This window comes from Camponotus vicinus, unplaced genomic scaffold (genome assembly GCF_025532165.1).
Source record: "Camponotus vicinus isolate PSW18456_S1 unplaced genomic scaffold, iyCamVici1.0 SCAF_13, whole genome shotgun sequence".
Classification (NCBI taxonomy): domain Eukaryota; kingdom Metazoa; phylum Arthropoda; class Insecta; order Hymenoptera; family Formicidae; genus Camponotus; species Camponotus vicinus.
In genome coordinates, this window is record NW_028141949.1 from 10757714 (window position 1) to 10768609 (window position 10896).

At 39.0% G+C, this 10896-nt stretch overlaps 1 protein-coding gene and 1 long non-coding RNA gene across 2 annotated transcripts; one reads left to right on the top strand and one right to left on the bottom strand.

Moving 5' to 3' along the window:
• The first annotated feature begins 265 nt into the window (after positions 1-265).
• Positions 266-1432, top strand: LOC145963972 (uncharacterized protein F54H12.2-like). Its single transcript, XM_083086333.1, has one exon. The coding sequence runs from the start codon at positions 266-268 to the stop codon at positions 1430-1432; it is 1167 nt and encodes a 388-aa protein (XP_082942459.1).
• Positions 1433-7009: 5577 nt separating this feature from the next.
• On the bottom strand, positions 7010-9754 carry LOC145964324 (uncharacterized). The gene is made up of 2 exons (XR_014436414.1): positions 8978-9754; positions 7010-8927 (listed from the first exon to the last, which is right to left on the bottom strand). It is a non-coding gene; the product is annotated as an uncharacterized LOC145964324 (long non-coding RNA).
• Between the last annotated feature and the right edge of the window lie 1142 nt (positions 9755-10896).

Here is a 10896-nt window from a genome sequence, read left to right on the forward strand (position 1 = left end):
ATGTAAAATTTGTTTTTGTATATGTTATATTCTCTTTTTTAAACAACATATAAACTTTTATAAAAAAAAATCAATAGGAAAATATTATGTGTGATAAGTATCGCTGCGATACTTGCAACGATGCAACTTGCATCGCCAACTCGCCAGCTCGAGATTTCGAGGATCACATAGCTATTGTATTCAGAGAGATAGATAAGATACAATAGACCTCTCAGGAGAGAAGGGGACAAAAGCTAATCTATCCGTCTTCCTCTGTAAACCGAAGATGACCGAACGTCGAGCGTACACGGATGAGAGCTTATGCCTTAGTGCGCGAAACTGGTGGGGATACAAATCGTGCCGCCGCTGGACGCAGCGTGTGCAATCTGGTAGCCTTGGCCGTAGGCCCCGTAAATCATTTGCTTCATTCTATCTTCAATCAAATCGACGTGTATTTCAATCAAAATTCGTGTCGCCTCCAAACAACGCTTACGCGTACCGAGCGTACATAGAGGCGTTGTTAAATTATTCTTCACCCGCAAAAACTTCCTGTCTATGGGACATGGATACACCTGGACACATGGACGATCTGCTGGAATCAAATCCAGGCAATCCCGCTCTCGCGAGACGCGCTCGTTACATTTCCGGAGGGAAAGTGTTAGATCTCGTAGGACATCTCCATTGCGACGTTTTCAATCAAGACAAATTTTTAATTAACGGCGTAGAAGTACGAATGAGATTCGTTCGTTCAAAAGATTCGTTCTGTCTCATGGACCGTAGCGGAACATCGAAAATTCATATTCTCGATGCTACCTTGCTCGTTAGAAGGGCGAAAATAAGTTCAGATTTGTTACTCGCGCATGCTAGAATGATGAGTAAAGTTACAGCCAAGTATCCGCTCACGAGAGTCGAGGTTAAAACATTCACGATTCATAGCGGTGTTATGGGTGAATCGTTAGATAATGTAATACTCGGTCAATTGCCGAAGCGGGCAATAGTCGGTTTCGTTAGTAATAAAGCGTTTAACGGCGACAGAACATTAAATCCGTTTAATTTCAAAAACTACGGAATAAATTTCTTCTCGCTGTACGTCGATGGCACGCAAATTCCCAGTAGACCTTTGCAGCCGGCTTTCTCCGAGGAGGAGCCGCTTTACATCGAAGCTTATCAAACGCTTTTCTCGGGAACAGGTATTCATTTTTTGAATGAAGGAAATTCTATAAGCAGAGACGATTATTTCAAAGGATATACTTTATTCGCTTTTGATCTTACTCCCGATCTATCCGCTAATTGCGCTGGACACTGGAATCTCGTCAAACACGGTAGTTTACGATTAGAAGTACGATTCGTAAAGGCACTTTCCGAGACGGTTAATTGTATTATTTATGCCGAATTCGATAATGTCATAGAAATCGACTCGTCTCGTCAGGTCGTCGTTGATTTTTCGGGGTAGATTTTTATAGACGTTTAAAATTGTTCCCCCTCCACTTCGCTCAAAATCCTAACATCGCTACGCAGCGTTTCAAAAAATATTCAGTTTCGTTGGAGACATGCTTGACGTCGTTTCGTATAAAGCTCGTATAAAGCTCCGCGACGAATTGCATAAGTTTTTCGTAAGATGGATATAGTCGTCGATATTCAGGGTTTCCGCGATGCGGAGAAAAAGTTTATCCCTAAGGAAGTTGCTGTTGTAGCGATTGACGCTCCAATCATCAATCATTGGATTATGATGCAGCCTCATTCGTTTGCCGAATTACCTGAAAAAATAAGGCGAGAAAACAACTGGCTCACACGAAATCATCACGGCATTGAATGGTTCGATGGCGAAACTAATCCGAAATATTTTGCAACGCAACTACGACAAATTACAAAATGCGTGCGTCACATTTATGTTAGAGGAAACGAAAAAGCGAGTTATTTACAAAATCTGCTTTCTAGAAATATATATAATTTGGAAGGCATCTCACCGACATTCAAAAATCTGACGGTAGAAGAAGAGTGCGGACATCACGGATTTCGAAAATTCAGAATCTTTCATTGCGCATTACGCAACGCTAACAAATTAAAAAGCTGGATAGTTGCGCAAAATAATTTCGACAGCGACGGAGACAACATTACTCAAACGACTTGCAGTTCTCCCGAAATTTTGATAGTAAGCGACGACGACGACGATGATGAAAATATTAATTCACAATCAAATAATAAAATAGAGAAGAAAAATCTGCAAAAAATCGAACGTACGACTATTAATCGCTCCACGCAAACAGACATTGAAAATCCGTTAACTGTACAAGCCGAAAACAAGCCAAAAGAAATTATTCAAATAATACCGCGAAATTCTGCAAGCATTGCGTCAGCTAGATGCCAAACATGTGGGAGTCTATCCTGCCGACAGATTGCCGACGGTGTGGACGAGGTCGACGGCCATCGTCGCTAGTACGGACAATCATAACCGTCCTGGAGAACACTGGATCGCTTTCTTCCTCGACGAACATGGTACAGGGTCATACTTTGATAGCTACGGAATACCGCCCTTGTATCCCGGATTTTTTCTTCGTCTCCGACGAAATTCCAACATTTATCGATGGAATACCGAACAACTACAAGGACTTTTCTCTCAAACCTGCGGACACTACAGTTGTGTATTTTTATATTATATGTGCAGCGGTTACGATCTTCATGGATTTCTTAGTCTTTTTTCCGACAATTGCGAATATAACGATTATTTAATCGTAGAATTATTTCATAAAATTTTTCTTCGCAAAAAGAAACATGAAAAATATAATGTTAATTAATAGCGTGTTTAATTGTAAGAAGATATAAAAATATTTTGCGAATTGTATGCAGGTATATTAATAAATGTGAAAAATTTTTGCGAATATAGCGATCGTTTAATCGTAGAATTATTACGAATTGTATGCGACTATATCAATAAATGTGAAAATTTTTTATCTTAACGTGTTTAATACTTTTAGCATTTCCCCTTCTTCCTTTATAACAGCTCCCCTCGTGTTCAATCATCCGCATGTTCATCTTTTTAATTTTCCATTATCAGAATCCTCTGTAGTGCAATGTAGTCTAATTATAATTATTGTCCCGTGCTGAGACTTTGTCTTTCGATAAAGCGCGTCATGTACCGTTCGAGCGGAGAGGCTTATTTTGATATTCCATAGTGGGCCCCGAGACAGAGTGGGGAGGTAAGGATTGTTTCCTCGAGACATATATACCGGTTACCCCGTAAGTCGGTAGGTGGGGGGTTCGTTCTGCCAAGACGTAGCGAGACTAAGGGCTAGGTAACGGGAATTTGAGTTGTTGGAGGGTCCCTATACAGGTGGACCTGAGATGGAGTGGGAGGAGGATTGCTTCTTCGAGTCTAGTACCGTGGAGGTAGGGAAATAAAAATTTGATAAATCCCCGACATAGGTGGCGCCGACCAATCACAGCTCTGGACCACTATGGTGCAAGCCAATCAAACGCTGGGTCACTATGGTGCAAGCCAATCAAACGCTGGGCCACTATGGTGCAAGCCAATCAAAATCGAGACTTCGGGAGGTGGGGTATTGTTTCCACCAATCAGAACGCCTCCCTTCACTTCACCCGGCCACGCCCACGGCGCCAGGGGCCGAGTGGTGGGGGTTTGTTTTGACGCACCATAGTGGCCCATATCTACTCGCAGTAAAAATACATACAGGCCTATAAGCAAGACTCAGGTCGACAGCCAAGACGAAAATAATAGAAGGATGTGATAACAAAGGAGGTCGAGACAAAACTGGATGTAGGAGAAGAAGAAAGCAAAGGAAAGGGAAAGGAATAGGGAATGAAACCGAAAAAGAACAAAGAGAGGGAGAAAAGGAAAAATGACGTAAAATTAGAAAGAAGATGGCAGGGGAGCGGGAGGTTTTGAACCAAACATTTATTAATGATAGGAAGATAGGAATCATTTATCAAAGAGGTATCGCTTTGGATGTTTAAACCATTTTTTGTTGGCAAATATGCAACATTTCAGACAGAAGCCTTTTTTTATAAGAAGGTTCTTGGTTTAGTATTGTCGTATTTTCCCAGTTAAAATTATGTCCCAACAACCTATACATTAACACTACTGTAAGGTTATCTGACGATTTGTTAATATTCACACGATGTTCTTTTAATCTGGTAATTAAACGCCTACCCGTCTGCCCTACATATGAAGCATCGCAATCATTACAGGCAATCTTATAAATAACATTCGATTGATCTTCATATGTAAACAAAAAATGTAATTTGCAATTAACTATTACATTTTTTTTTCGAAACAATTGTGTTTTCTTTACACCAATTGATTCCTCTCATTATTTTGTACATAAAAGTATTAAGGTAAGATTATCGAAAAATGAATATTTTACAAGATATTTTACGGTTTATGTAAAATTAAGAAATTATTTCAAGCCTCATAACTCGGAAAATAGAACACCCTGTATATTAATGTATATTTTATATTTTAGGTGCAGTACGAATCTGTTTCCCCGAAGCTACTGAACAGAATATTGCAGAACCTATCAAATCTTGGTTAAGAGATGCAAGCGAACGTAGCATTAAGAAAAAAAAGTATGTTACTTTTTTGTCTTTATAAAATCTTATAAATAAAATAAATTTAATAAATATAATAATATATATACACATGAATAATATGTTTAGTTATAAGTTTTTAAAAAAATTAGTAGAATTTTAATATTATTTTAACTTGAATAAAACAAAGAAATCTTTGGTGCAAGAAGATAACCCAATCTACAGAACGACATACGAATAAACATAATATGCAGAAAGAAAAGTATGTCATAATATAAATATTATTTTTGTAAATATAAGTAAAATTTTTCTAATTTTATTAATCTAATAAAACTTTTTGTAGTATGGATAAGAGAGCAGAATCTGTGCAGAAGATAATTTAACTTTAGATGACTTAATTGATTCGAATCTCTTTGAGTAATTTTTTGTGTAATGCATCCTGAAGCACGATCGCTCACAAAAATTACGATAGCTTATAGCATTTTAAGGAATGCTTGCGTTCAAGCTAGATAGATGTAAAGTGTTCATTGAGCGCTCAAGAAACGCTCAGTTCTCGATCCGAATCTCTTTGAGTAATGTTTTGTGTAATGCATCCTGAAGCACGATCACTCATAAAAATGACGATATCTCATAGCAGATTAAGGAATGCTTGCTTTCAAGTTAGATAGATGTAAAATGTTCATTGAGCGCTCAAGAAACGCTCAGTGCTTCTGGATACATCCAAGTTAATACATAGTTTTTTTGTTTTATATATATATATATATATATATATATATATATATATATGTGTTCGCGGGTAAAAGCGTTTTTGTCGCGACAGCGCAGGATTTGAATGAGCGCGAAGGACAAGGACACGACAGTTTTCTAATTGCTAAATAGACTTCACACGACACGTAATTTTTTGGGTTTTTGAGTTTTATTTTTAACACCACACAATTAAATAAAGAAGATATATATATATTATGTACAAAAATTTCAGGAACTGAAATTTCGAAGACGTGATAAGTCCGAAGACTGAAAAAGCGGCGTAACTGAGCGGTTAAAGCGAGCGGTTTTACCAAGAGCGAGCGGTTTTACTAAGAGCGGAAAATTCTGCGAACTGCGAAGTGCACGGTGCCCGTTTTATAGCGAGCAGATTTTGGGGCCCTTTGCGACGTAGGCCAATAAGTTTGATCTTTTAACGGTGACCTCAGGGCGCCGCGTATAATTGGCCGCCGATGAAGTCTGACGTAGAAAATTCTTTGGTTGTCGAGCGTGCAGTATTTTTCGATCAGCTGATTAGCAATCAGCTGATCGTGATGTATGGACGCGCATGCCCGTGCGCTGCGCTGATTTTGCCGACGATTGACGATGTTATTATAAACGTTCATGACAAGCGTTTCTTAGGTGGTGAAAAAATGAGAGATAACGCGCACGGTCGAGTTTTTCTGTCGGATCGAAGGCTCGAGAAAATTCTTGATGCACGTTAAATTCGAATTCTCGAATTAGAGAATATTATTTAGAAATCTATGCGAATTTTAAATCGGGATAATTTTTAGATTTTTCGAACAATATATATATATACAGGGTGTCGTAGACCACCCGTATCAGCCGAATATCTCAAAAACTGAGCGCGGCAGACAAAAATATTTCAGACAAAAGTTGTATGGTTTCGAGGGGGACATAAGATGGTGCCATTAGTTTGACCTTGAAGAGTCACGTGAAGGTCACGTGAAGATCACCTCCAACTTTCTAAACGGGATATCCTATATGCTTTTGCACATTCTTGTAGCTCATCTCGAGAGCTTTCCAAAACACTATAATTAAGTTAGGTATTGTTAAGTACTTTCCGAGTTATGAGGCTTGAAATCATTTCTTAATTTTACATAAACCGTAAAATATTTTGTAAAATATTCATTTTTCGATTATCTTACCTTAATACTTTTATGTACAAAATAATGAGAGGAATCAATTAGTGTAAAGAAAACACATAATTGTTTTGAAAAAAAATGTAATTTGCAATTAACAATTACATTTTTTTTCTTAAAAATAACTATGTTTTTTCTTTACACCAATTGATTCTGAAACATTTTTCCCAATCTCTTTTACTTTAAGAGATATTCACTGCATCACTTAAAATGACACACCCTGTATAGTAACGTATTTATTAAAGTAATAAAAAGAAAACCAGTCAGATGTATTTAACGAACATAGATCGCCGCATCGTTGAAGTATGAACACATATACATATAGAGATATGAAAAAATGTTGTCGTAAATGTTGGAAATGTTAGAATGATGCAGCATTTTATTTATAGCTGCGTATATTGCGACATATGCATCAGTATAAAAGTATCCATCGTATTCCTATAAATTAAAAATGCAAGAGTTCGATTCAAAAGTGTATAAGAGTTACGTAGTATGACAGTTTAATAATACGAGAACTTGGTTTCAATAGCTATTGTTTGTAGTTAACTATTTATTCTAAATAGTGATATCTTAAATAATTTTGTTATTACTTATGATTGATTGATTGTTTATTGCTGCCCCTCAGGGATTACAAGGCGCTTTTACAAGGAGCGTTCCCGAACCTTTCACAATCCAAAAAATTTACATCCCCCCGACCTGGCCCTTGTGCGACCACTACATTATAATTTCCCACACCCTCCCTGCGTACCCTCCTCTTCCTTTCTTTCCATCCCTCACCCCCCTTTCCACTCTTCTGACCCTTCTCCTCCCAATCTATGCCTCCTCTCATGCCAGCACCTTCTACTTCCGCACCATGCTTCCTTCCTTGCCTTTTCTCTGTCCATCCATCAGTCTCTCTTCTCTCCTTCCCCTACTTATGCTTCCTTCGCCCTGCCCCTCTTCTTTCCTCACGTCCGTTCCTCTCCTTCTTCATCTTTTCCTTTCCTTTATCTCTCCTGCCTCGGGACTGACTGCAAAATCAGATAATCAAAGGACAAAGATTCTTATAATCGTTCTTAAAAACCTAGCAGTTATCGACTCCCTCCTCTATCCTCCCCCTTCCTTCCACTCCCTTCCGCTCTCTCACCTCCTTTCCCTACCTTTTTCTTTTCCCTCTCTCCTTATTCTCTCCTTTTAACCCTACTCCTATTCCCTTCCTCCTCTTCCTTTCCTCCTCTCCACTTCCTACCTTTTTCCCTCTCTCCCCTTCCCTCTAACCATCACTCTCCTCCTCTGTCTCCTCTTTCTCCTCATACCACTCCTCTCCCAACAGATCCCACCCCCAAGCCTTTCCGTCTATCCAGATCCTTCTATTAGTCGTAACCACTGTCCTCCCCCTTGCCCTCTCCGTCCTCACCCTTTCCACCAGTTTCCACCTTACCCTCCTTTCCTCCATTGACAAATCCTCATCTACCCCTATCCCCCAATCCCTCCTTATTTCCCATCCTCTTTCTAACAGATTCTTCTTATCCCTCACCCTCCCCATGCATGTTATCAACATTATCCCCGCGCTCCCTCTCCTTTCCCTGACCTCCCTAATCTCTACCTTTCTCCCCAGTTCCTCCTTCACTATCCCCTCTATCACCCTCTTCCTTTCCTCCGCGCTGTCCCCCTCTACACCTCTCCACACTATGTTCCTCCTTCTTTCCCTCCTCTTTTCCGCCTCCACCTCTCTCTCCCTTTCCTTTCTCTCTAACTCCTTCCTCTCTCTTTCCCTCCTCACTCTCTCCCTCTTTTCTTCAAATTTCCTCCATGCAACCTCTCCGGCCGTCCTCTTGCCCTCCCCCCCTAGAGCCTCTTCTTTCTCCCCTCCTCTTCCCTCCTCCGCCTTCATCCTCTTCCTTCTCTCCTCCTGTTCCTCTTCCACCATTTTCCACCAATCTTCTTCTCTCCTTCTATCCTCTGAACTCTCCTCTCCCCACTTTCCCTTTCCTTCTCTGCCCCCCTCTCCCCCTCCCTCTCTCCTGCCTCTTTCATCCTCTTCCCCTCTTCCCGTTTCTTTCCTTTCCTCCTTCTCTCCTATGCCTTCTCCTTTTCTTCCTTCTCTTCTGTTCCTCTTCCTTCCTTCCCCCCTCATTCCACTTGTTCCTCTTCTCCTTGTCTTCCACCCTCCCTCCGTCTCCTTTCTTCTCCCCTGCCTCCTTTCTCCCCTCTGATTTCTTCCCTTTCTCCATCCTCTGCTCCTCTACCTTCACATCCTTCTCTCTTCTTTCTTCTTCCACTCCACTTCCTTCCCCTCTCTTCTCTCCTGTCTCCCTTCTCCCCTCTGTCCTCTTCCCTTTCCCTGTCCTTGACTCCTCTGCCTTCCTAACTTCATCTCTTCCCCTTTTCTCTTCCTTCTCTCTCCTTTCTCCTTCCTCTCCTCTCTTCTCTCTCACACCTTCTCTCTTCTTTCTAATCTCCTCTCCCACTTGCTCACGACCGGCTTCCTCTCTTCTCTCCATCCCCCTCACCATCCTCCTTAATACTAGCACCATTTCCACCATTACTTTCCTTAACTCTCTCACCTCCTCCACCAGCTCTCCACCTTCTGTCTTCCCTTCCATTACTCGCTGTGACCCTGTCACTTCTCACAGACTACTCCGTCCACTATAACCCCCCTCATCGATTTCCTCATCGATCTACGCATTGATCTTACTCCCCCTGCTTCATTCTTCTCACCCCTAGAGCCATCTATCTGCCGCCCGCATTCTTCCTCCATCCTCTAGCGCCATCTCCATTCACCGTTTCTACCGCTCTTCTCGCTCCTTCTTCCTGCCTCCAGCGCCACCTTCACTCTCCCTTACCTCTCTCTTCCCGCCTTTCCCACCATCCTTCCTATCCAACTCAGCACTTTTTGTCGACTTTTCACTTTCGAATAACTCCCTGACCTTTTCTTCTCCATCTCTGCCTCCACAGCCCTCCAATTCCCTCGTATAACTTCACCTCCTCCTCAACTTTCAGCTCCCATCTCCTCTTCCAACCATCCTCTTTTCCTTTTTCTCTTGGCCCACCTCTCCACACCTGTCACCTCAACCCTCGCCATTTTTTCTCCCCGTGTTATTACTTATGCATATATGCATAAATATTCAAATATATGTAATATTAAATTTAGATTTTCTTATATTTAATAAAATAAAATAATTATTTTTTTCTTTCTATTTCTTTTTTTCTTTCTATAGAGTTTATCAAAGAATAAATTGTAATATTTTGTAAATTTTTAAAATATATAATTTTATATGTTGCATAAATTATTCTTTTCTTTATTTAAACAAAATTTATGCGAAGACAATAAATGCACAAATTTTTGCAAATTATTTTTAATTATCATTTATATGACTCCAAATGAAAATTAAAAATATGTATATATACATATATATATATATATATATATATATATATATATCTTTAAATAATAATTAAAAATAATTTGCATTGAAGCGTGTTATATAGATCCTTTGCTTTAATGATAAAAAATACACACACACACACGTGCGCGCGCGCTTGTGTGTGTATGTATTTTTATACACACATATATACATACATACAATGTGCGTGTGCGTGTGCGTGTGTATACAGGATGTCCCAGACCACCCGTACACCCCTTTTAAAATGAAAATAAATGGCTTTTATCAAAATTCACGAACAATTTTTAAGTAAATTGGGTACGCTCTATCAAATGATGATATTTTCAACTTTTGATTCCGACCAGAAATACTCCATCCGCATCGGAAGTTGAATTTTTTTAGGGGAACATACTTTTTATTACATATTCGAATTGTACGTGAAAAAATAAGAAACTTTTGTATCAAACGTTTTTTCTAAAAGTGCCTCTGTCAATCTTAAAATTGACCTTAAAATTGACCTTGAAGGTAATTGTGATGAAATAATGAACTTCAATTTTAAGATTGACAGATGCACTTTCAGAAAAAATGTTTGATACAAAAGTTTCTTATTTTTTCACGTACAATTCGTAAATATATACAGGGTGATTCATATAAAGTGACCGATGTGAATATTAGCTAAAGTTGAAGAGCTATGACAAAATTTTTATATCAAAAGATGTTTGACACAGAGGGGGACATCGTATGGTATAAACGATATTTTTATAGATGAAGGCATTAAGGAGATTTCAAGATCAACTTAATTTTTTTAAATGGAACCCCCTATTTTTTATTACATATTCTTGTAGCTCATCTCGAGAGCTTTCTAAAACACTATAATTAAGTTAGTTTTCATTAAGTACTTTCCGAGTTATGAGGCTTGAAATAATTTCTTAATTTTACATAAACCGTAAAATATCTTGTAAAATATTCATTTTTCGATTATCTTACCTTAATACTTTTATGTACAAAATAATGAGAGGAATCAATTGGTGTAAAGAAAAAACACAGTTGTTTTTAAGAAAAAATATGTAATTGTTAATTGCAAATTACATATTTTTTCT

Bases quoted from the DNA above. Each gene is read 5' to 3' on its own strand.
- LOC145963972 (XM_083086333.1), top strand. From the start codon at position 266: ATGACCGAACGTCGAGCGTACACGGATGAGAGCTTATGCCTTAGTGCG.